The 27,598-nt window shown below is 35.6% G+C and overlaps 1 protein-coding gene across 1 annotated transcript; it reads left to right on the top strand.

The window, feature by feature from the left end:
• Nucleotides 1-10,827: 10,827 nt before the first annotated feature.
• On the top strand, nucleotides 10,828-24,706 carry LOC133863651 (protein RNA-directed DNA methylation 3). The gene is made up of 18 exons (XM_062299689.1): nucleotides 10,828-11,070; nucleotides 14,181-14,434; nucleotides 14,546-14,701; nucleotides 14,808-14,966; nucleotides 15,044-15,127; nucleotides 16,509-16,576; nucleotides 16,697-17,053; nucleotides 17,149-17,200; nucleotides 17,265-17,420; nucleotides 17,523-17,666; nucleotides 17,796-17,898; nucleotides 17,993-18,142; nucleotides 18,229-18,283; nucleotides 18,378-18,442; nucleotides 18,700-18,772; nucleotides 21,184-21,220; nucleotides 21,538-21,598; nucleotides 21,692-24,706. Exons 1-18 carry the CDS (start codon nucleotides 10,881-10,883, stop codon nucleotides 24,463-24,465), a joined length of 4,938 nt encoding a protein of 1,645 aa, XP_062155673.1. The 5' UTR covers nucleotides 10,828-10,880; the 3' UTR covers nucleotides 24,466-24,706.
• The last annotated feature ends 2,892 nt before the right edge of the window (nucleotides 24,707-27,598 follow it).

Raw genomic sequence — 27,598 nt, 5'->3', positions numbered from 1 at the left:
GGGTTCACCTGGGCTGCGACGGGGACGCTCGGGTTTTCGATTGGGTCGGGGTGGTCGGCCGGTGTGCGTGGTTTCCGGCCTCTCCTCCCACCGCCAGCGCCACCCCATCTTCTGGGCTGCCGCTCCCCCCTCTCCACCCTCTTCTTCCTCTTTCTTGTTTTCTTTTCTTTTCTTTTTTTTTCGTTTTTCTCCTCTGGTGATGTGCCTCTTTTTCTCTAAAAAAAAAAACAGTAAAAGTATGTGATGTATATCTTGCCACGTCAGGTTGTAAAAAATGGGTGTAAAAAAGTGTGTGTATGTGTAGCAGCCCTCTTCGGATAATATTCTCGCAGCTTATGAGACTTTACACTCTATGCACACCTGTCAATCGCGTTGGGGTAAAACGGGATATGTGGCGGTAAAATTGGATATGAGTAAGGCATATGATAGGGTGGAGTGGGGTTTTCTTGATGAGGTTATGTGTAGAATGGGGTTCCATCCAAAATGGAGAAGTTTAATTATGTAGTGTATTTCGACCGTTAGTTTTTCTATTCTTGTTAATGGTCAACCCTCTGAAACCTTTAAACCTTCTCGTGGAATTTGCCAAGGAGATCCATTATCGCCTTATTTGTTTATTATATGTGCGGAAGCGTTAAGTTCTCTTATTTATCAAGCTGAGAGAACGGGTTGGCTTTTTGGTGTTCCTACTTCTCCAAAGGGGCCTAGATTGAGCCACTTATTTTTTGCGGATGATAGCTTGTTATTTTGCAGGGCTCAAGCTAGAGATTGGGGCAGGTTATCCCAGCTTCTTGAGTGTTATGAGAAGGCATCTGGCCAACAATTGAACAAAGAAAAAACCTCTATCTTTTTCAGTCGAAATACTACTCCGGAGGTCAGGGACAATATTCTTCACTTATCGGGAATTCCTTGTACACAAAGGTTTGATAAGTATTTGGGCCTTCTTGCTCTAGTGGGGAAATCTCGGTTAAAGGAGTTCAAAAACATCAAGGATAAGGTGTGGCAGAAACTGCATGGAAGACAAAATTCCTTTCTCAAGTTGGAAAGGAAATTCTCCTCAAAGCTGTGATTCAGGCTATTCCAACATACAGTATGAGTGTATTTCTCCTTCCAAAAGGTTTGTGCACTAATATTAATTCTATGATGCAAAAGTTCTGGTGGGGGCACAAGGAGAATGAATCTAAGATTCATTGGATGAGTTGGAAGAGAATGGAGTTTGCCAAATCCAAATGAAGGCTAGGTTTTCAAGACTTAGGTTGTTTTAATAAAGCTTTGTTAGCAAAGCAAGGATGGAGACTCATCCACAATCCATATAGTTTGGCAGGGTGCATTCTTAAGGCGAAATATTTTCCTCGTAGATCTTTTCTTGATGCTTCTCTGGATAGCAGGCCATCTTATGCTTGGTGCAGCATTTTTTCTACAAAGGATTTGTTGACAGAAGGTTTGGTGTGGAGGATTGTGAATGGATTTGATGTGAAGATTTGGGGGGATAAATGACTTCCCACGCAATCTTCTTTTGTTGTTCAATCCCCAAGGAAGGTATTAACTGAGAATGTAGTTAGTAAACTTATTGACCCAAATACTAAATGGTGGAACACGCAGCTGATTGTGGAGATTTTTAACTCTAAGGAGGAAAATATCATTGTGGGTTACCTCTTAGTCAATATGGAAGAAAAGATCTCTTAATTTGGCGTGGATCTACATCTGGTAAGTTTACTATTCGTAGTGCTTATTATATTGAGAAAGATCAACTAGATGTTTCAGGGGGAGGTTGTTCTTATTTGTTGGAGTCTAATATTTTATGGAAAAACATATGGGGTTTGAGGATTCCAAATTCTATAAAAATATTTTTATGGCGAGCTTGTCAGAATATCCTCCCAACAAAGGATAATCTGAGTAAGCGAGGTATGGATTTGGATCCTATGTGTATGTTTTGTAATTCAGAGTAGGAGACTGTTTTGCATATTTTGTGGGAGTGTCCTTCGGCAATGGATGTGTGGGGGTCGACAGGCAGTAACATGCAAAAGTGTTCCAATACTGGAACAACTTTTTCAGCTCTTATGGAGTATATGTTTGATAATTGTTCTATTGCTGAGGTTGAACTTAATGCGGAAATTGCTAGAAGAATTTGGTTCAGGCGAAATGCGGTTCTCCGTGATGGTGAGTTTATGCATCCTAAACTTGTTCTTAAAATTTCTATTGATTCTATTATGGCATATAGGAAGGCTTTGGAGAAGAGTGTTGAAAGTGGTGGTAATAGTTCTTTGTCTACTACTACTATGCATATTGAGTGGAAACCCTCATGTAGGAAGTCATAAGGTAAATTAGGATGCTGCTATTGATAAACAGAATGGGTGCATGGGATATGGTTATATTGTGAGGGATTCTCATGGTTTGGTAGTGGCCACTGCATGCCATTCGATGAGGTTTTTGACTGATCCTATTATTGCAGAGTCTTTGGCGGCTTTAAGGGCTATAGAGTTTTGTAGAAATAGAGGTTTTTCTCACATTATTTTGGAGGGAGATTATTTGATTGTGGTTACAGCACTTAATAATAGGGATGATAATTGGCGCAAATATGGGCAAATTATGAATGATATTGATATGGTCCTTCATTGTTTTGAAAGTTGGCATGTTTGTCATTAGAAGCGAAGGGGGAATAAGGCAGCTCATAGTTTGGCGAAGGAGGGTGTCTTGCATGGCATTGATAGAGTTTGGTTAAATGTTATCTCTGGTTTTCTTTTATCTGTATTAAACTCAGAGTAACGGTATCTGGTTATTTAGGGCTTTTTGGGCTCTAGTTTGTATGTTTGTTGGTTTTTACAATAAAATATCAGTGATATTTTCTTCAAAAAAATAAAAAATAATGAGGTGACTTTTAGAATCACTATTGGACGTGTGATTGATTAAATGATGATTTTGATCAATTGGTGATTTTAAAAGCCACCTCATTTTTTTATAGACACTTGATGGACACTTAATGTACATGTAGAATTACTCGGTGAGGGTTTAGGATACCAATTACGAGTTATAGAAGTATGCGTTATATATTTTCTTTTGTAATTATTATGATTTCCTGAAACCATTTTATTCAGATCTAAATTTTTAAATTGAGACCGTAACTTATCTATGTAAGATTTTGTATCTTCTTCTATTTCTATTTTTTCATGTGATTTTTTTATGGTCAGAATTTTTTTATTATAATTTGATGTTTCTCTATTATGATTTGAGGTGGATGCATGATTTTTTTTATTTTTATTTTTTTAAATTATCTAATCTTTTAGAAATTTATTCTAATAATTCTGTATTATCTTTTTTAAAAGAAAATTATAAATTTGGAGGGGTTTCATATGGTATAAATAAAGGTCTTACAATTTCTTTTTCTTGATTTTTAAATGTTAATGAATTTATCTGGGAGGGGTTTCATATAGTATAAATAAAGGTCTTATAATTTCTTTTTCTTGATTTTTAAATGTTAATGAATTTATCTGATTTTCACTTCTTTCTAATTTTTTACCAAAAACTTTTTTATGTGTGTTAGTAAAATTATTCTATTGTATAATATTATCTAAATTTTTATTATCATCACTAAGACTTGCTTTTTTAAGAGGTGAAACAATTACTTGCGATCCTTTATGTGAAATAGTTATAGATTCATAAGGGGGGGGGTATTCTTCATGGATAACTTCATTAGTTTGTAATTTTATCTAACTATTTTTGGCTCTACTGATAATATTAATTTCTCAAGTGTTAATTTGTTTATAATTATGTTCAAATCAAGGGAAGAAATATATATATATATATATATATATGATCTCATTTCATTCATTTGACTATACCATTTAGTTCTTATATGATTTTGTTTTATTTCTGAAAATGTATTAAAAAACCATCTTCTCTTATGCTCATATTCAGGGGACATAAAATCTTCTCGTAATTTTTCTTTATTTATTTTATAATCTCGAGTTATTATCATGATTTATGAACCTTCTTTACTATAATTTAATTCCATATGGGACTGAGTTAGAGAATTTGGATTATTTATCTCATTATAACTATTAAGAGGATTATTCATTTCACTAATACTGGTTGTTGAGGCTACAGAATAAAAATGAGTATCTATAATTTTTCCCTTATTAATTCATTGTAAATTAGTTTGTAATTGACTCAGACTATATCTAGGAGGAGAAAGGGGTTTGTTGATTATATTTGTATAGAGAAATGATCCCTACACTCATTTCTCACAACAGCCCCACAACAAGCTGACGTGGCTGGTAATATTTTATTATTTTTTTACAAAAAGAAATGAAAACAAAACAAAAAAATAATAAAATATTACCAGCCACGTCAGCTTGTTGTGGGGCTGTTGTGAGAAATGAGTTTAGGGATCATTTCTCTATTTGTATATGATGTAGAAGCTTTAGAAAATGATCTTCTGTAAGGTTAAAAATTTAATCCTATGGTAGCATCATTCTTTTGGATAACGTAATCTAAATATGTGGCATTATTCTCTACTTTTGGTAATGAAACTAAATTTTATAAAGTCCACTTATTCGGTAAGACTACATCATCCCACCTAATTTGTTTTGGTTTACATATTGTAGAATTTTGTGTATTACATTGTAATAATAAAGTTTGTCATTTTGGGCTTTCTACTAATGCCTAGGTTCTAATGTTGTTTTCATAAGTTTATAATAAATTTTATAAACAATAGCTAAAGGTTGTGATCTTTTCATCATATTATAACCATAAGTTTTAATATTTAATTCTAAAGCATGTAGAAGAGTATAGTCAAATAACGATAATGAAAAATTCGGGTGACAATTAAAATATACAGAACCTTCATATAAAGATGATTCTATAATTCCTAATAACGAATCTTTCAAATTTAAATATCTACCATCTCTTAAACATAATAAGACATTATTATTTAATCTTTGTCTTATTAAGGGTTTAACAGCTACTTGGACAAGTCCTATATGTATAAAAAAATATTTTTGCTTATGCTTTTCAAGATTATCTTTTAAAAATAATTTAATAATTCCATATTTTTTATTTAAAGAAAATTCTTTTTGGTTGGTAGAGCATTATTACTCAGTTTCCAAACAAAGTGTTTAAGAACTCCTGGCAATTGCAGAGACCACAACAATTTCCACGACAATTTAAACCAACTCATATCATAATAAGGCTTATTTTACTAAAATTCTTGTTTTTGTTTTTTTAAAAAATATTAATAAATAATTCAAATACAAAAACACTAGTAAAAACAAAATAATAATTTTACTTTTATATCTTATCAAAACACTTTTTACAACCAAACACACACAAAAAAAAAAAAAAAAAAAAAAAAAAAAAAAAAAAAAAAAACTCCAAAATATAATATTTTCAAATAGAACCTAAAAATTTGTTATTGTGTTCTCTCAAATATCGTGTAACTTTAAAATCACTATTAAATTCGAAATAATTATTATTAAATTTTGATATAATGATAATTTTAATATTTGAGAGGACAACAATACTCTTTCTTAATAGAATATGATAAGAATTCTAATACATCTCTAATTCTTATCCCGACTTAAACTTGCTCAGGAAATATACAAAAACGAATCTAGTAATCAATCATTTTTGGAAATTGGAATGTGTAAAGATAATGGGAAAGAAAAATGTTACAAATTATTATGTTGTTCATGGTTGTATATTTCTATATTGTGAGGCTTATTATATATAGGTTTTATATATCTAATGGTTATTAAAAAAAAATTAAAAAAAAAAAAGAGAGAAAAGAAAGAAAAACTTCACAAATCTTACGTAAACTTCCACAAGTCTTGAAGTTATCACCTACAGTTCAAAAACCCTCTATTTTTAAACCATATAATTTCTAATTTCTAGCACTAATCATATAAATTAGTTGAATTTCTGTTGAAATGTGCATGATTTCCTAAGGGGAAATGTTAGAATTACAATAAGTGCACAACTCCAAGGTATATTGGAAGGGACCCACATGTGTGAGCCCCACTCCAATGTGCATTGGAGTTGTGCACTTGTAGTGCATGTATCACTTTCCTTCTCTAAAAGGACCAGAGGATACCCGTTTGGCTACCCTCCCAATTCTCTTTCTCTTATTTTCACTTCTTTTAAAAAAAAAACATCAACTTTAAAAAACATTTTAACCTTTTTAACTTTTTATACTACGGTGACAATTTTTTTTTTGTTTTTTTTTTCAATTTTTCTTATAAATTAGGGTTAAATATGTTACAACTCTACGTGATTTCGAATTTTTATTTTTTGCCCTCTATACTTCACTTTTTTATTACAGATGATATATGTAGTATGGAAAAAAAACGGAGATGATATTTCCATCCAAAACTAATGGATTTCTACATCATCGACACGTAACACTCTTAAAATTGCGACACATATTCCCATGAGAAATGATCCCCACACTCATTTTTTACAACAGTCCTACAACAAGCTGATGTGGTTGGTAATATTTTATTATTTTTTTGTTTTGTTTTCATTTCTTTTTGTAAAAAAATAATAAAATATTACCAGCCACGTCAGCTTGTTGTGGGGCTGTTGTGAGAAATGAGTGTAGGGATCATTTCTCTATTCCCATATGCCACGTAAGTCGTCACGTCAATGCTGACATGACTGCCACACACACACACACATATATTTTCAAATTTTAAGTTTTTTTTTTTAAAAAAAAAATAAATAAATAAAAAATTGTAGGGTTGGCTCAACTATCCCTTTGGTCAAGATGGGGGTGACCGAACCACCCCAAGGCTCTTGGGGGTGGACGAGCCACCCCCATGGTTTAAGGGGGTGGTTTGGCCACCCCAAGGGCCAAAGTGACAAAAAAAAAAAAAAGGGTTTTGGCCATTGGGGATGGTTCGGCCACCCAAGACTAAAGAGGAAAAAAAGGGGGGAGGGGTTTGGCCCTTGGGCCAAAACTGGCCTTGGGGTGGTTATGATTTTTTTTTCAAAAAAAAATAAGACCTTAAATTGAAAAGGGGAATGCTAGGCCTCCCAAATTTTTTTCCCAAAAGTTTGTTCCCAAATGATGTGTCAACACCTTATGCAATCTATCATTTTGAAAAATGTGCCACAATCTCATGGGATTGTGACATATCATTTGGGAACCAACTTTTGGAAAAAAAATTTGGGATGTTTAGCGTTTCTCAATTGAAAAATGATTCCTACACTCATTTCTCACAACAGCTCCACAACAAGCTGACGTGGCTGGTAATATTTTATTACTTTTTTTGTTTTGTTTTGTTTTCTTTTTGTAAAAAAATAATAAAATACTACCAGCCACGTCAGCTTGTTGTGAGGCTGTTGTGAGAAATGAGTGTAGGGATCATTTCTCCCTTAAATTTGGGGTGATTGAGCCACGTCTTTGCTGATGTGACAACTTGCATGACATCTGAGAACATGTGTTGCAATTTTAAGTGTGTTACGTGTCAATGATGTGGCAATTCGTTAGTTTTTGATAGAAAATTAGAAAGAGATACCATCTCCATCTTTTCTCATAGCACATGTATCATCTATAATAAAAATTAAAGCACATGAGAAAAAAATAAAAATTTGAATCCACAAGAAGCAAAAAGGTCTTAACTCTATAAATTATTTATAATTTATATCATATTAAGAGGATTATTCATTTCACTAATACTGGTTGTTGAGGCTACAGAATAAAAATGAGTATCTATAATTTTTCCCTTATTAATTCATTGTAAATTAGTTTGTAATTGACTCAGACTATATCTAGGAGGAGAAAGGGGTTTGTTGATTATATTTGTATAGAGAAATGATCCATACACTCATTTCTCACAACAGCCCCACAACAAGCTGACGTGGCTGGTAATATTTTATTATTTTTTTACAAAAAGAAATGAAAACAAAACAAAAAAATAATAAAATATTACCAGCCACGTCAGCTTGTTGTGGGGCTGTTGTGAGAAATGAGTTTAGGGATCATTTCTCTATTTGTATATGATGTAGAAGCTTTAGAAAATGATCTTCTGTAAGGTTAAAAATTTAATCCTATGGTACCATCATTCTTTTGGGTAACGTAATCTAAATATGTGGCATTATTCTCTACTTTTGGTAATAAAACTAAATTTTATAAAGTCCACTTATTCGGTAAGACTACATCATCCCACCTAATTTGTTTTGGTTTACATATTGTAGAATTTTGTGTATTACATTGTAATAATAAAGTTTGTCATTTTGGGCTTTCTACTAATGCCTAGGTTCTAATGTTGTTTTCATAAGTTTATAATAAATTTTATAAACAATAGCTAAAGGTTGTGATCTTTTCATCATATTATAACCATAAGTTTTAATATTTAATTCTAAAGCATGTAGAAGAGTATGGTCAAATAACGATAATGAAAAATTCGGGTGACAATTAAAATATACAGGACCTTCATATAAAGATGATTCTATAATTCCTAATAACGAATCTTTCAAATTTAAATGTCTACCATCTCTTAAACATAATAAGACATTATTATTTAATCTTTGTCTTATTAAGGGTTTAACAGCTACTTGGACAAGTCCTATATGTATAAAAAAATATTTTTGCTTATACTTTTCAAGATTATCTTTTAAAAATAATTTAATAATTCCATATTTTTTATTTAAAGAAAATTCTTTTTGGTTGGTAGAGCATTATTACTCAGTTTCCAAACAAAGTGTTTAAGAACTCCTGGCAATTGCAGAGACCACAACAATTTCCACGACAATTTAAACCAACTCATATCATAATAAGGCTTATTTTACTAAAATTCTTGTTTTTGTTTTTTTAAAAAATATTAATAAATAATTCAAATACAAAAATACTAGTAAAAACAAAATAATAATTTTACTTTTATATCTTATCAAAACACTTTTTACAACCAAACACACACACACACAAAAAAAATGAAAATAAAAAAAAAATAAAAAAACTCCAAAATATAATATTTTCAAATAGAACCTAAAAATTTGTTATTGTGTTCTCTCAAATATCATGTAACTTTTAAAATCACTATTGAATTCGAAAGAATTATTATTAAATTTTGATATAATGATAATTTTAATATTTGAGAGGACAACAATACTCTTTCTTAATAGAATATGATAAGAATTCTAATACATCTCTAATTCTTATCCCGACTTAAACTTGCTCGGCAAATAGACAAAAATGAATCTAGTAATCAATTATTTTTGGAAATTGGCCGGAATGTGTAAAGATAATGGGAAAGAAAAATGTTACAAATTATTATGTTGTTCATGATTGTATATTGTGAGGCTTATTATATATAGGTTTTATATATCTAATGGGTATTAAAAAAAAAAAAAAAAAAAAAAAAAAAAAAAAAAAAGAAGAAGAAAAACTTCACAAATCCTACGTAAACTTCCACAAGTCTTGAAGTTATCACCTGCGGTTCAAAAACCCTCTATTTTTAAACCATATAATTTCTAATTTCTAGCACTAATCATATAAATTAGTTGAATTTAGTTTGAAATGTGCATGATTCCCGGAAATGCTAGAATTACAATAAGTGCATTACAAGTGCACAACTCCAAGGTATATTAGAAGGGACCCACATGTGTGAGCCTCACTCCAATGTGCATTGGAGTTGTGCATTTGTAGTGCATGTATCATTTTCCTTCTCTAAAAGGACCCAGAGGATACCCGTTTGGCTACCCTCCCCATTCTCTTTCTCTTATTTTCACTTCTTTTAAAAAAAAAAACATCCACTTTAAAAAACATTTTAACCTTTTTAACTTTTAATACTACAGTGACAACTTTTTTTTTTGTTTTTTTGTTTTTTTCATTTTTTCATATAAATTAGGGTTAAATATGTTACAACTATATGTGGTTTCGAATTTTTATTTTTTGCCCTATGTACTTCACTTTTTTATTACAGATGATATATGTACTATGGAAAAAAACGGAGATGGTATCTCCATCCAAAACTAATGGATTTCTACATCATAGACACGTAACACTCTTAAAATTGCGACACATGTTCCCATATGCCACGTAAGTCGCCACATCAACGCTGACATGACTGCCACACACACACACATATATATTTTCAAATTTTAAGTTTTTTTTTTTAAAAAAAAAAAAAATTAAATAAAAAATTGTAGGGTTGGCTCAACCACCCCTTTGGTCAAGATGGAGGTGTCCGAACCACCCCATGGCTCTTGGGGGTGGACGAGCCACCCCCATTTGGTTTGGGTGGATCGGCTACCCCCGTGGTTTAAGGGGGTGGTTCGGCCTCTCCAAGGGCCAAAATGACAAAAAAAATATAAAAAAAAAAAAATAAGGGTTTTGACTATTGGGGATGGTTCGGCCACCCAAGCCTAAAGAGGAAAAAAAAGGGGGGAGGGGTTTGGCCCTTGGGCCAAAACTGGCCTTGGGGTGGTTATGATTTTATTTTTTAAAAAATAAGACCTTAAATTTGGAGTGATTGAACCACGTCTTTGCTGATGTGACAACTTGCATAACATTTGAGGACATGTGTTGCAATTTTAAGTGTGTTATGTGTCAATGATGTGGTAATTCGTTAGTTTTTAACAGAAAATTAGAAAGAGATATCATCTCCATCTTTTCTCATAGCACATGTACCATCTATAATAAAAATTAAACCACATGAGCAAAAAATAAAAATTTGAATCCACAATAAGCAAAAAAGTCTTAACTCTATATCGTATCAACCGATTCTTACCGTAATTAAAAACAAAAATAAATAAATAAATTCAACTCAAATATGGGAAAGGCAAACAGGGCACAGTGATGCTATCGTAAAATCACACTGTATTGCGCACATATATATAAGCTCTGTGACTTGTGCCATCAGTCACTCTCACCCATTGTCGGAGGAATGGCGAGGAAGGGGAAGGAGGTGGTCGGAAAGGCCCCTGCCGGCAAGCGAAAGCGCGGCGGAGACGGCGATGATGACAAGACCGGCGGTGGACGGAACAGGAGGAACCGCGCGGTCCTCCAGTTCTTCGAGGATGCCGCTGGCGAGGACGACTACTCCGATTCCAGCTACGACAGTGACATCGACAATTGTGTGCATCTCTCTCTCTCTCTCTCTCTCTCTCTCTCTCTCTCTCCTGTGTTTTGTCTGTGCATTGTATTTGTTTTAGGGTTTTCGTGGGGATTTGTAGGATTTTGAGGTATTTTTTGGAGATCGATTGGGGAAAATAAAGTTACTTTCTCATTTTCTTTCACTTTTTTTGGTTTTGGTGCGCATCTTATTTGCTTTTTGGTGGTTTTCATTAGGTGTTTGAGGTTAATTTTTGGAGCTTGATTAGTAAAAATGGTGCTTATTGATGATTTTTATTGATTTTTTTTTTTTGGGAGAGGGGGGGGGAGAGAGGAGGGGATTTTAGAATTTTGTGGGATCAGTTTCGAGGTTTCGGTGGTTTAGGGGTTTTCCTTTTAATATTTTTGTGTGAATTTATAGTTTGAGTTTTGAGGTATTTTACATGAAACGGTGTAGATCCTAGGGTTTTCAGGTTGTGTTTTGGGGAAAATGTGAGTCTGGACATGTTTGGGCATCTGTGTTTTTTTAACTTTTGGAAAGTTGTGCACAAACCATTTCAGCTAGAGGTCAATGGCAAAATTAAGTCACCAAGTGGTTTTTTTTTTGGATGATTTGGGGTTTGGGGAGAGAATGGATTGAGTTATTGGTCAGTCACGTTTTTGTACTGATGCTGTTAAATTTCTGTGGTTTTAGTTGCATAAACGTAATTATTTGCACGATAAATGTTTCATCACGGTATGAAATGAAGGTTTATAGCTTTTAGATGTGGTTGTTCAAATGTTGCCCTTTGTGGTAAAGAATAAAGATGGTGAAATTTGTGCATTTTCATCACATGCACAGGCATATTTCTGATATAAATGAAGAATTGTATGTGTATTTACTAGTTTCTGCTGAAGTCTTTGATCTGAGAATAAGCTTTGTCACACTGTTGTGGTAATCCCTGAATTGTGCCTTGGTTATTATTTACAAATATATACAGTATACCTTAAGGTTTCAGTTTGGTCATTTTTTGTAAGTGGCAGATCCAGCGAACATGTTATGGTGGTGTCCGTGTTCAGTAATTTCCTTTTTTCCTAGTACAATATGATGGGGCTATGCTATGTCACCAGTTTTTTTAGCAAGTATGGCTTTGCTATATATCCATACAATTACAAATCGCTGTGGAGCTCACCAGCTGTTTTCTTATTATGCATTGAAGAATGGTATTCACTGAATCACTTGTTCCTGTGATGCATCTTACGCTACTTCAATGCCTTGTTGCATTCTTGTGCGAGAAGGATTGGAATCCACTACATGTCCATCCATTAAATGGATGCCTTAGTTCTAGTATTTTTCCTTTTTCATAGTACAATATTATGGGGTCTGCTATTGAACCAGCTTTTCTAGCAAGTTTGCGTTTGCTATGTAGCCATAAAAGAGTTGTATCTATCTTATTAATATTTGTGAAGCTACCAGCAGTTTTCTTGTTAAGCATCGAAGAGTAGTAATCACTGAATCACTTACTGACTGTCTTGCAGCTTAAGCTACTTTAATGCCTTGCTGTGTTCTTGTGCAAGAGGGATTGGATTTGTTACATGACCATTGACCATCCTAAATAGATGTCTTAGCTGTATGATCATCAACAGGATTGGAAGGACCTGCATGTGTCCCATATTTTATTTAGTTGTATAGAAAAGAAAATATTGGCCCACCAGATGGTTGGTCCTTATTCTGGACCTAATGAGGCCGCATGTAAGGGATGTATTCTGTAGCTTGAATTTTCTTTTCATGATCCAGACTAGAGGACAATCAGATATGCTGGACTTCAAAGCTATATATAGTAGCCAATCACCACTGGCTTACCCCAAGAATCAACACTACCCCAATCACCACATGATCCAGAATGAGAAATTTTGGGGAGATGTCCCAGGAGGCATGTTGTAGTGATATAGTCCTTTGTGAAACTAGGCTGGGGTCAATTCTTAGTTTTTGTTTATAAGTAATCGAATTATTATTAAAAGGCAAAAAGTGCAACCTAGGTATACAGGGAGTGTACAAGAGAAACACCTAGCTAGAAGGAGAAAAAAAGACCAAGAAAATTGTTAAAACCAAGCAAATTAGGAAAGACAAACGTTACTGTCCAAAGGTAAAGAGTATTGAAGAATAACTCCGCTACCGTCTTTTCGTAATCCTCAAAACTTTTATCATTTCTTTCCTTCCAAAGACACACAAGGCAAAAAGACGCATTATTCCACACAGCTGCACTCTGGTGCTACCAAATATCTCCCTATAACAAGCAAACAAGTCTACAACTTGTTTATGCATAACCCAAGACCGCCCAACACGATTGAAGATAGTACTCCATAAGGCATGTGCAACATCACAACAGAGAAGAAGATGATCCACAAACTCCATGCTCCTCTTGCACAAAGGACGGTATTTTATAGTCTAAAGGTCTTACTTTCTTCTTTTATTGGTGAGTACACAAGCAACCAGTGCCCAGTTGGTCTTGAATCCACAATCTCATCCTCTGCTTCATTCCCACGGGGGAAGTATCATTTGAGCCAGGACTCACTCGAAAATCTTGAGGTCTTTGGCTAACCAAGGCCAAGTAAAAGTTTGTGGCATCTCCTATTTGTGAAAGTTTTGTGTGTCCTGGTAAAAATTTATGCCTGAGAGTGCTTTTCTCTAATTTTAGGTTGATTATTCCTAAGGGAGAGATTGAGGCAGAAGTTCCCTTTAAAATTTTGTTGGATTGGTGAGGGAAATTGGCCTATCCATGTATGACAGAGGTCAATGGATGTGCTAGCATGAAAAATATGATATGATATGTAGTTGAAAAAGTAGCAAAAATTTAGAAAAAGTTATAACTTTAGATAGAATTCAATATAGTTGAGTTCTGAGAGATTTATCAGTGTGTACATTGTACCAAGACAAGGGAAATGATCTATGTCTTCAGTTTTTAATGTACAAATTGATATAAAATAAGGTTTCTTGTGCTTTATCTGTATGGCCTGATATTTGTAGTGACATGTGAAGTCATACATTTTTTGTGCGTCACATGCATTTAGAGTATAATTTTCGGTCATCTTGTTTTATTTAGATAAGCATTTTTAACTAATCCCCCCCACCCCAACCCATTTCTGGGAACAGATTTTGTGGAAGAAGAAGCTGTTTCAGAGCCGGATATAATGAAGGAACAAGGGAAAGCGCTGAACCTTCCACTTTTCCCCAAAGAGGAGGAGATGAATGAGGAAGAATTTGATAAAATGATGGAAGAACGCTATAAGGATGGTTCTAATTTATTTACATATGCTGAGGATGATTATGAGAACAAAAGATCGATCGAAAGAAATTCTCTTGTACCTTCTGCGAAGTATCCGACCATCTGGAAAGTTAAATGCACGGTATGGTACTTGGAATATTGTTTTTATAATTCATAATGCCAATTTTTTAAAGCTGCTCCTCCCCTCCTGTTCTCCTTTCCTTAGTGTTTAACTGCTATTCGTTGACTGTAGGTTGGACGGGAGAGGCATTCAGCTTTCTGTCTCATGCAGAAATATGTTGACTTGAAACTATTAGGTACCAAACTTCAGATATTGTCTGTATTTGCTCTTGATCATCTAAAAGGTTTCATTTACATTGAAGCTGACAAGCAAAATGATGTTAATGAGGTAATATATTCAATGATATTGTGACTACCACTACTCACAGAATTGCTCCTATAGCCAACCCTGTTATAAGTAGACTAACAGCTATACTATGTGTTTGTAAATTCAGGCATGCAAAGGGCTTTCTAGCATATATTCTACTCGAATAATGCCAGTTCCAAAAAATGAAATTTCTCATTTGCTCTCTGCCCGAAGTAAGTGCAATGAAGTTTCTGAGGGCATGTGGGCTCGGGTGAAGAATGGGAAATACAAGGGAGACCTGGCACAGGTTGTGTTCTCAAGTAGTCTTAATTGTTTTCTAGCTGCTTTTAGTACTTATTTCTTAATTTTCAATTTTTTCTGTAGATTGTGGCTGTGAACAATGGACGAAAAAGAGCAACCGTGAAGCTTATACCAAGAATTGATCTACAAGCGATGGCAGCAAAATTTGTAATGCGATATATTTTCCACATTGGTTCCCTAGTTCCTTCATTTTTCTTTCCCTGGTGATAATTGATGTTATTTTTACAACAATCTTATGCAATACATGACTCATTTATTGCATAAGATTTTTATGGAATTGCCAAATTCAGTTACACATAATCCTCAGCACTAGGATTTTATATATATATATATTTTAATTTAAAAAAATTGGTGGATCGCGTAGAAAAAAGACGCAAAAATTAAAGAAGCTACAGATTCCTCTACCAATGCTGTGCTTAATCAAAAGTTGGGCTTTGGTGGATTGCGTACAAAAAAGACAAAAAAATTAAAGAAGCTACAGATTCCTCTACCAATGCTGTGAATAATCAAAAGTTGGGCAGCAACGTTAGATTTCTACTGTAAAGTATCACTGTTTATGCAGTTCATATATTTGTTTATCCTATAAGATTGATTTGATAGCTTCTTGACTTATATATCAAGGAAAAAAAAATAGTATTTTTATAGACACACTCTTGCTTTGTTAATTTGTGGAGTCCTACCTTTCTGTCATATTTCCAAGTTTAGGATTTAAAGATGATGTCAAATATTATGGTTTGCAACTCACTGACAATGATACGAAAGTAATCCTAATTACGGTGCAACTATGTTTTATGGTGAACCCTGATAATCATCTCCTTTAGTGAGCATTTTTCTTATTTTTGGTAAAAGCTGCTTCTTAGAAACCTTGCCTCTCACAATCAAACTTGCTTGTTGAAGTGCCATGTAATTATATTGTCAGGGGTCTCTCAAATTGATGGCCTTAACACATTTTAGGTAGGATGTGCTTTAGTCAATTATGATATTTTGGGATCTGACCAATGACGAGTATTTATCATGAAGTTCTTGAAGGAATAAGGTGGTGGTATTTCCTCTACAGTTAAGGTCTGGAAGTGCTTACCAAAAAAGAAAAGAATTTAAGGTCTGGAAGTAAACCTGAAAATTCTAGGGCTTCTCTTTGTTTCTTACAGAGATGGTTGGATAGAAATTAGAAGCCACCAGTTCCTTAATACAACTAAGAATTGTTTTTGTATGTGTTGAATGGCATTGGATTGTGTCATTTATAAACTTACGGTCATTTACTGCTTATGGAGTCTGTTAAGTTGGAAATTTATGTGAAATTGTGATTTTTTTTTGTTTTGTTTTGTGTGTATTTGTTGAAGGCATTGGATTGTTCCATTTATATGCTTATGGTCATTTACTGCTTAAGGAGTTGGTTCAATTGGAATTTTATTTTTTGAGAAGTTTTTGTACTCTGTTGCAATCAGTTCCTTTTTTCTTTTTCTTTTTTTGAAAAATGAAGTTGGTACATGTAATATTGTCCATGTATTCAGTCATATCATTCTTACAGGGTGGGGGAGTTAGCCTCAAGAATAAGTCTAGTCCGGCACCAAGATTGATGAGCGCGCGTGAACTTGAGTAATATGCATGATCATGTCTTTTACATTTTGTTTTTTCAAAGCCTCAGCTTCTGATATATATATATATATATATATATATATATATATATATATATATATTCGTATTTGACCTTTTTAGGGAGTTCCGGCCTCTGATAAGATACAGACGTGATCGTGACACCAACAAGGTTTTTGAGATTCTTGACGGTTTGATGCTCAACAGTGGATATTTATACAAGAAAGTATCAGTAGATTCTTTAAGCTGTTGGGGAGTTAATCCGTCAGAAGAGGAGCTCCTGAAGTTTAAACCTTCTGAGAATAGTGAATCCGATGATTTGGAGTGGCTCTCACAGCTTTACGGTGATCAAAAGAAAACACAGATTGTAGGAAACCTACGTAGTGGGAAACCTTCTGATAAAGGTAGTGGGAAAGGAGAGGGCTCCTCTGGATCTGGTGGGGGGAACGGCTTTGAACTGCATGATCTTGTCTGTTTTGGGTGAGTCCTATACAAACTTACGTTGCATTTGTGATCCCATTCATATGGCTTAGGTTTATCTAACTGATATGCATTTATTTTGTCTGCTATTTCAGTAAGAAAGATTTTGGTGTTATCGTAGGCATGGAGAAAGATGATACTTACAAGGTATATAATTTTGTTTTCATGCTTGATTCTCTTATCAGCAACTTACCTCCTAGTTATTGTTTAGATTCTGAAAGAGGGTTCAGAAGGACCTGTTGTGGTGACTGTTCAACTGAAAGAGTTAAAGGGTGGGCCCTTTGATATGAAATTTACTGCTTTAGATCAGCGCATGAAGCCCATTTCTGTCACTGATACTATCAGAGTTTTGGAAGGACCATTAAAGGTTTGATACTAAGATCCAATGGAAATATTTTTATAAATGTAATTTACTAGATTGTATTTGCCTTTAGAGTATGAAAATTTATACATTTGTTTATATTTGCAGGGTAGGCAAGGGATTGTTAGGAAAATCTACAGAGGCACCATCTTTTTGTATGATGAGAATGAGACAGAAAATGGGGGTTATTTCTGTGCTAAATCTCAAATGTGTGAGAAAATTGTGTTATCCGCTGATGCATGCAAAGAAAAGGTTGTGAGTCTTAAAAAGCAGCCATGGTTCCTTTTCCTACAGCTTTTTTTTTGGGGGTGGTTGGTTAAGAGTGGGGGAAGTTTCGGTTCCTGATGTTCTTACTATTGATCTATGTTCTCCCTCGTTCAGGGTGGTGAATCAGGTTTCTCGGGTTTTGAAGACTTCACATCATCTCCTAAATCACCACTTTCACCTCAAAAGCCATGGCAAGCTAGGGAAAGCAATTCTGAATGTATGTATTGGTGTAGATATCAATGCCTTAATTTTAAGCTTTCACCTGTAGATACCAGGGTTTTCCCGTCACTTAATAAATGTTTTCAATGCAGTCAACCGTAGGGATAAAGATGAAATCTTCTCTATTGGTCAAACCTTGAGAATCCGTGTTGGTCCTCTGAAGGGATACCTCTGCCGTGTTTTAGCTATACGTCATTCTGATGTTACAGTGAAACTTGATTCTCAGCACAAGGTTCTTACAGGTTTGTTAATGATGGTCTGTTCTTATCCCATTGGATGTGGTTTGGTCACTGTTATGATTTATCTCCATATGTTGGTTTTCCTGCAGTAAAAAGCGAGCATCTTTCCGAGGTTCGAGGGAAGAGCTCTACCATGTCTCTAAGGTACTCTTTTACAACTGTAATGATCTGTTTCGACGTGATTTTGATTAATTTTATGCAATAACCATTCTGACATGCTTCTTCCCAATGTTAAAAGTGAGGATCCTGAGTCCAGTTCTATAAAACCATTTGATCTGCTTGGAACTGAAGACTGCTCTAGAGGTAGGGACCTATTGATTCTTCTTGAAAATTATTTCTAGAACAGCACATTTGTGAAATTTTATACTATCACATTATTGAAATTGTGCATGGGAGAAGAATCTTTATGGGTAACATGACGGTTTGGTTATTAGATTATATATTATATATAGAAATGTGTTTTAGTGTTTGACGTGGCAATTTCTGTTTCATTTAAGATATTTACTTCTTTGTACCTCACGGGAATTTTACTCTCTTTTTTTTTCTGTGGTTTTTGGAAGATTGGATGGGTGGAGCCAGAACATTAGCAGCAGGGAGTGATAGTTGGAATTCTGGAGGGCTGTCTGGTGAAAGGTAATTTTGGTTACCACACTTATCAACTCATTCATATTGTATATCCTGTAAAAATTTCGGAAATAGACTAAAACAGATGGAGATCCAGTATCGGGCGACCACCCCTTATCAATCTCTAGTATATATTGGGGATCAAGGACGGACCCAGGGGGGCCAGGAGGCACCCCCCCCCCCCCCCCCCCCCCCGGCAAAATATGTTTTTTTTTTTTTTGAGGGATTTTGTTTAAAAAAAACTTTATTAATGATTCTAGTTTTGTCCTTGTTGGGGTATGGCTTGCAGAATATTTTCTTTTTAATCTTATATTTGTAAGTTTTAAGAGTTTGTTTGCTTCTCCATTTGAATGTCCCAATTTGTATTTTTAATAATGATTATACGCAAATCCATCATCTAGAATTGGAGCATAAAAAAATTTGGATTATCCTTGTATTGGATGGGCATTGGGCTAAGTCATCTTTGCATGTTTATTTATTTATTTTGATAAGTAATCGAGATATCATTAAAAGTGTAAGGCATCCCCAGTTACATACAAATTATACATGAGAAAACACCTAACTAGAAAGAGAAAAGAATCCATTACTTCAAATTTGCATGTTTGTGAAAACTGTATTGCTTCTAATTTTCCAAGATGATGTTTGTGTCTCTTGAATGGCCTTTTCAGAGTGTTCAATTTGAATTTTGAAGAACTTTACAAAATGTGCATGGAGACATAGAGGGAGGTATCAAGTTTTTAGGACAATCGAACCAGCCCTAAATGTTTTGCCTGATTGTTCGAAATCGCTGGCTCTGTTGGTATATGATCTCTTCATATGCGACCTTAGTATAGATGGAAAGTTACATTTGTCTGAATTGGGTCAAGAATGTCATGTGCATTGATGGATCATTGTATGTGACTCAGTGAATGTAAAACAGCAAATGATATGTTTGGGAAATCAGACATCACGTGGTAGAGCTTTGTGTTTTCTGTGATATTTTAAATGTAGGTGCAATAGGATTAGGAATGCTTGTATTATCTTAAATGATGTCATATTTTGGGTTAGAGTTAGGTGCAATGTCCTCCATGATCTTTTGTCCTTTTAATGGAACAGATGGCTTTAAAGGTCCTGGGATATTTTTGAGGATGCATTCTGCCTAGTTGCTTAGAATATTATCTTTTTGAGAGAGCAAGTGGATTGCGTGTCCTTCCTCTCTTGAGGTTGAGTTGAGTTTCTTGGGATACACCCTGTGCGCTTGTTCTTATTTCCTTTGATTTACTTAATTCTTACCTTACCCCAAAAAAGGAAAAAAAAAATGTAGGAGCTGATTTCAGTGGTATTGAGTATAGTGGATGTCCTGCAAAGCCTTTTTACATGAAAAACTCTCAACCAGTGATAGACTTATTTGCCTGTTGGTGGTCGGGGGGACGGTCTCGAAGTGCGGTCGTGTGGAAAATGGCTCCTTGTTGTCTTATGTGGTGCCTGTGGACGGAACGCAACGATAGACAGTTTGAGGACAAAGAAAGAACCATAGAGGAGCTCATTTCATTTTTTCTTCATTCTTTGTACTCCTGGACGGCTGCGTATCTAGCACCTCTAGAGATTAGTTATAATGATTTCCTTGTATTGCTTTCTTCTCCTTCTTAATTGTCTTTCTTGTATACCTCCTGTATACTTGATTGCGCTTTGCATTTTTCTAATAAAATTCTCTACTTACTTATCAAAAAAAAAAAGGTTAGCCTAGATACTGGTGGAAGTGGGGATTTGCCCTTGGCAGGATTTAGGTAATACACTATCTGACTGACTTCTCTTGATGATTATTTTCTGTAGGCTCTTTTAATTGGATGTGTAATGTTTCTTTTGTTCACATATGGTTGTGTAACAAGAATTGAACACAATTTTTTTTTAGCAGATTAGACGAAATACTTGCCTTTTCAGCTTAGAATTATGTCTTTTATTATTTGTTGCTGGATGACTGCTCAAATTCACTGTTTTAACAATGAAATACTTGTTTGAAACAAAAAATTTCCATAATTCAGTTTCCTATCTTGTCAAGGGTTCTATTTCATGTGGATTATGTGGATAACAATATGTGTGATTGTTGTTCTATGCACCTTGTTTGAAAGAAAAAAGGTGGTACTGGCCTCGTCGTATCATCCTTCTTTCAGGGGTGAGCCCTGCATTCTAACCACCTGATGCATTTATTGACTCATGATTTACCCATCAACTAAAATAAATTTTTTTCTATATTGTTTTTACTGATATTTAGTCGCCAATACCTCAATCTGCACTAGTCATGATGTTTATCACGCCACGAATGGTTTAACCTAAGGTCTCCTTAAGACACATTAATCTTAACCCATACCCATATGTAATTTGTAAAATAAAAATAATAATAATAATATATCTCATGCATCTTTGCTTCTACTTTCGTGCAGGAGCTCTTGGCCTAGTTTCCCTGCCTCAGGCCTTTCGGTTGGTTTTGAACTTGCTCTAAATATTTTAGTTCATCTCTGTCTAATTGCGTGCGTAGTGTGTTGTGTGTGAGGGTGGGCATGCGTGTGTGCCATCTGTGACAATTTCTTATTCAATGAGTTTTGAGTTTTCTGATGATTTCAGCTTCAGCCAGAGTCCAGTTGTGTGTGTGTGTGTGTGTGTGGTGTGTAGGCAGTCAGGTGGGCGTGCGTGCCATCTGCGTGTGTGCGTACGCGCACACAGGCAGGTGGGCATGCGTGCATGCCATCTGCGACAATTTCTTATTCAATGAGTTTTGAGTTTTCTGATGATTTCAGCTTCAGCCAGAGTCCAGTTCTGCGGATCCTTTCAGTTCTGAGGGCAATGATGCCAAAAAGGGTATTTAACTCACCATGTTTCTGAATATGCAATGAACAATAAGTTCATCTGTTGTGTAAATCTGGTTCATTATTTGTCTGTTATGATGCATAGATGTGGAAAATGCTGCTTGGGATAGCAAACAGGCGCCAAATCATAGCAGCGCTAACGAAAGTTCATCCTGGGCTGCTGGAGCAGCTAATCAAAAATCACCCTGGGCTGCTTCAGCAGCTAATAAGAAATCATCCTGGGGTCTTGCAGAAGCTAATGAAAATGTGTCTGCTGCAGCAGTGAATGAGAAATCATCCTGGGGTGCTGCAACTTCTAGTAATAAAGCTGTTGATGATGTTGGCGGAAGGGAAAAAGGTGAAGATGCTTGGAACAAAGCTACTATGAAAACTGGCTCTTGGGGCAGTTCATCTAATAGCTGGGGTAAAGCAACAGCAACTGGCGCAGGCTCTCCAAAAGTTTCTGGAGACAATTTGGCCAGAGGAGACCTCAAAATTGGAACTCCAGCTGATTCTTCAAATGATGCTGCAGCCACCGGGGAGAACAAAACCACGTCTGATAATCAGGGGGGTTGGAGAACATCAGAGGAGCCCTGGAACAAAGGTAAGAGTGTTGGTGTAAATCCAACTAGCAGTTGGGGTGATGATGCAACTGCTGGAAAGAATCAACTGGATTCTTGGGGTAAAGGTAAAAATGTAGTTGATGCTGGATCTTGTGAAAAGAATAAAAGTTCTGGTCTTGTTTGGGATGGCTGGAAAAGCACGGGTTCTGACCGTAATCAACAGAATTCTTCGGACAAGGGCAAAGGTGCCGTTGCTGGTGAGGGATCTTCTTGGGGCAAAGCTGTGGATAGCCAAGATAAAGGCACTGCTAGTGCAATTCAAGAAGATTCTTGGGGCAAGACCATTGAAAAATCGAGCTGTAGGGATGGATCTAGTGGATGCAAGACAGGCTGGAAAAGTTCAATGCCTGTGGCAGAGAATCAGACTGGGAATTGGGGTAATGCAGATGGGAGCTCGGCACGAGAAGTGGAAAAAACTGATGATGCAAGTGGCTGGAATGAAGCCAAAGTTGTCACTGGAAGTCAAACCCCAAAGTGGGGTAACCTGAAAACTACAGGTGAAGAAGCAACTGGATGGAGCAAAGGCAGGTCTAGTAATCAGGAACAGGCAGGTAGTTGGAACAAACCAAAGGCCTTTGGTGATAATGGAAGATCTTGGGATAAAGATAAAGGTTCTTCTTGGAATAACCAAGATGGAGGTTCTTGGAGTAAACCAGATGAAGGGTCTTCATGGAGTAAACAAGCTGATGAGGGTTGTGGGTCTGGTGGGAGAAGGGGGAGGGGAGGTGGCCAACGAGGTAGAGGTCAATTTGGCAGGGGAAGATCATTCAGTCAAGGACAATCTGATTGGAACAGGGATCAAGAAAATAGTAGGACAAATGATGGTATGCCCTTAAGGAACCAGTCTGGTTGGAACAATGATCAAACAGTTGGTTGGGGCAAATCCAGATCTTCTGATTCGGATAGAAAAGATGATAGTTGGAAGAGAGACAATGCATCTGGTGATAATGATGGATCTGTTTGGAACAAAGGAGGGGGGGCAGATAAGGCGATTGGTGAAAGTGGAGACCAATGGAACAGCTCAAAATCCTCATGTTGGAATGCATCGAACACTGGTTCTGGTGGTGCAAACCAGAATTCCAGTTGGAGTAAAAAATGTGATTCGACTGAAGGTGGGAACCAGAATTCTAGTTGGAGTAAAAAATGTGATTCGACTGAAGGTGGGAACCAGAATTCTAGTTGGGGCAAAAGTAATTGGAAAACTGGATCTGGTGATGCAAACCAGAATTCCAGTTGGAGTAAAAAATGTGATTCGACTGAAGGTGGGAACCAGAATTCTAGTTGGGGCAAAAGTAATTGGAAAACTGGATCTGATGATGCAAACCAGAATTCTAATTGGGGCAAGAAAAGAAATTGGGAGTCTGGAAATGAAGATCAAAGTGAGAGTTCTGGTAATTGGGCAAGTGGTGGGAATTCTCAGGGAGATTTTGGAGGCAGAGGCAGTTCAGATAGAGGAGGCTTTAGAGGTAGAGGGGGTTTTAGAGGCAGAGACAGGGGGGGGTTTGGTGGTAGATCAGACACAGGAGGATTTGGAGGAAGAGACGGTGGGGGTTTTGGTGGTAGAGGTAGAGGTAGGTCGGACCGAGGAGGTTTTGGTGGTAGATCAGACACAGGAGGATTTGGGGATAGAGGCCGTGGAAGGAGGGACCAAAGCGGTGGTTGGAACAACAGAAATAACTCTAGTGAGGATAAGCCCTCTGACTGGAAAAATGATGATGGTGCAGGAACTTGGAACAATGGAGGAGGTAGTGATAACAAGAAGTGGCAGAGCTGGAGTGCAGGAAGTGGTGGAACTGGCAATCAATCCAGTGGTTGGAATAACCAGGGATGGAGCCAGCCAACAGAGGGTAAAGATGCTGCTGCTAGTAATGCTGTATCTGGTGGGTGGAACAAAGGAACCGGTTCAACTAATGATGCTGGAGGAAGCAAGGGAAACAATTGGGGTTCAACTAATGAAGCTGGTGGAAGTAAGGGAAACAATTGGGGATCAAATGCTTCTGGTGGGAGCCAGTGGTCTAGCTCGGACAAATCGACCATCGCCAAGGAAGTTAAAGAAACTAAAGATGTAGAGGGTTCAGTTTGGAACAGAGGAACAGGTTCAAGTGCTGCAGATGGGGGTCAGTCATCTGCTTGGAATCAATCAAAAGATGTAAAAGGAGGAGCTAACGGGGATGGAAAACCAACTGATTCGTGGGGAAAAGCAGCAGGAAGCTCTTGGGGGAAAGAGAATGACACGAGTGGCAAAGGAGGGTGGTAAATACTTTGCTCTTACGTATGTTGAGCTTCTTATGCCTACATGTAGATATTGCTTTTCTGCAAGGGTCTAAATGGATTGTATCTTTCTTTTGGAACCCATTATATGGAAGAAAAAAAAATGTATGGCTTTTTACGTTTTGAACCATGTTGCCGGTGTAGGCCGGCAATGTCTAGATCATCCGTTTGTGGACAGCTTTATTTTGCAGGGTATAAGATCAGTTGTAGTTTTTCTGAGTTGCAAATATGTCTATCATTATGTTCGCCTTCGGGCGTTTTCAGTAATATATGGTAGTAGCACATGCTATCTTGATCAAAATAAACAAAAATAGCTTTATGAGGCTTAAAAAGTAACCAAAAAAAATTTAGCGCAAGCAAAAAATACAAATGGTCTTTGGACTCGATAGAAATTTGGACGGAATTAGCTAATGTGTCATGTCAATACTAATAATATTTTGACATGTTTAGAAATTTTTTTAAAAAATATTAAAATTAAAGGAAAATTTCGACCCTTTCTGTAACTCAAAACTCTCAATCCCACTAACGCAGTTTGATCTTTGAGCTCCATCGCAGTATAGTACTCAAATAACAAAAAAAAAAAAAATCAATCTTGAAAATCTAAACTAAGATTAACAGAAATTTTCTTAAACAGAAACAAATGAATTTTTCTTCTCTCTCTGTTTGGTAATAAGAAAGAAGGCAGAAAATGAAAGAAATCCTAATTCTGAACCTGAGATTGTTCACAAACTGAGCCTAAAAGGAGCTAGGGTTCTCTGATAGCCAAAGCAGGAAAAGACACAATCCTGTATTTCACTTTCTTTTCTTTTCCTCCATTTTCTTGTTTTTTTTTTTGGGGGGGGGGATGTAGATTTGGTTGTCCTTCAATAAAGGGCAGCCTTTGTGCCATACGGGCCGATCCTTCTGCTTCTTCTTCCCTTTCTTTTTCTTTTTTCTTTTTTTTTCTTCAATGGAGGGCAGCCTCCACTTGTAATGTGCATGAAGTATTAAATCACGCTTTGATAAGTGTTTTTCACTTGTTTTATTAAAAACATATGAAAAGTTTTCTAAAAGCTTTTATGTTTGGAAGACGAAAGAAGACGTCTCTAACTCTAAGGAACTAACTCGAAGCACAAATGACTTAGGGTTCAAACAAAAACATTATCGTTTTGGACTCTTTGCTTTCAAATGTTTTTAAACTATTATGATGATGTGTCAAACTGACGTGGCAAACTAGAGTGAACAAACACCAAGTAGACATCTTGTGTTATTGTGACATATGTTGGCTTTTAATTGGATATTACGTGGCATGGATGTTAAGGACTCATTTGATAAAGATTAAAACCTTAAGGGAGTAAATTCACAAAATTTAAACCTCATATAGCAATTTGATAAAAACTAATACCTCAGGGATATTTAGTCATTTTGCCCTTCAATTTTTACTGTTTCCGATTTTACTAAAAAAGAATCCCAATAATACTAGCTCTGATATGTGAATTTAACAGAATAAATAGCCAGTGAAACACAGGCATGCATCTTTAATTAATTTCCAAAATAGATATTTGATTTGGGGATTTGTCTCAGGTGATATTAAAATAATAATAATAATAATAATTTTTTCAACGTTCTAAATTTAATCTTTCCTCTTTCTTTTTCGTAAAAAAGTTTAAAATTAAATCTGGATAGTTAGATTCGTAGCAATGACAAATGCACATTGATGATTTGTTGGGAGATATTCCCATTAATTATAGTGCTTTAGCAACAAGAAATTCATGATAGTATTCACTGAGTTTTATCATGTGCAGACAATTGGGTCAGATAAAACGGCCAATCAATCATATCCCTTAAATATTTCAACACAACAGTCAAACTTTGATGCAAGAAAATTGATGAGCTCATTCATCACTCCTTCTCTTTAATTCTAACAGCTTGCAAATAAGACTTTAGAACTTTTGACGCTTTCGGAAAGAAAGGAAAACTGAAAGGAGAAAGAGGTTGTCAAATGGGTATGAATTCAATTCACACACTCAATGGTGAGAGGACAAAGAGTTCTCCAATGGCTCTCTCTCACACTCACAAGTACTAGGCATGCTGATTGTGTCGAATCATGTGCAAGTTCTTTGTGCATTATTTTCTACTCAATTGTATGGTCTTGACAATACTAACATGCATCTAAAGGAATTGTTCAACAGGATGTACCCGAATGTGGTGCCTTCAAAAATTGACACCACAACTAGAGAAGGGATCCTATCCAATTGGCCATTTATATGGCCCGTCTCGGACACTTCTACCCAAATTTTTTTTAAAAAAAAAATCTTATATATCAAACTCCTTATTTTCCTTTATTTTAGAGGTTGTAAAACACCGAGCCAATTTCTTTTTATACTCCATTTTTTAGTTAAATTTTTTTTAAAAAAAATTAATAATTAAAAGCTTGATGAGCATGCTCTCGAATTCTAACGGTGCTTTAATTGCTTTAGTCATCTTTTAATGGTTATTGCTATTTCTAAGTGAGAGTGCAGATAGACTTATCCTGATCTATTTTTTTTTTAACTTTTATAACTATCTTGTGCGGCTTATTAAGAGGACTGAATCATCTGTTTAACTCATTTTCTACTATTTATAATTATTTTAAAATTGTTCTAATTTGCTTTTTATTCACAAGATAGTGTACTTTTGCTTTTTAAACCAAGTGAAAAGATTTTCTATTGTAAACTTTTTTTTATTATTATTCGATTAAAAAAAAGAGAAAAGTGTACACCAAAAGCGTTTCGTAAATCTCACTTTTGTCAGAAAAATCTAAATTAAAGAATGCACTTTTTGTGGTGATGTTGATGGTGAGGGGATGAATTAGATGAGGTTGATGTGCTTCTGTCTTGGTAATAATTGTTTATTTGCGCTTCCCACCTGTTTATGCACAGGAGATAGACAGACATCCCATGTTAAAATCTTGGAATCAAAAAATCTTAACTGGACGGTTTGGCAATTTTCTCCGACATCCCATGTTAAAATACATTGATTATTTTATTACTATGATCCACCCACAAATCATAGAAAAAAAAGACTGATTGCAATGAAATATGGCTTTCAATTGATGTGCCACCTCATCCACCCATATCCTATACTGCATTTCCCTATTT

Source organism: Alnus glutinosa, chromosome 3 (genome assembly GCF_958979055.1).
Source record: "Alnus glutinosa chromosome 3, dhAlnGlut1.1, whole genome shotgun sequence".
Taxonomy (NCBI): Eukaryota; Viridiplantae; Streptophyta; class Magnoliopsida; order Fagales; family Betulaceae; genus Alnus; species Alnus glutinosa.
The sequence above is the reverse complement of the archived record's forward strand: the minus strand, read 5'-3'. Positions and strand labels throughout refer to the sequence as shown.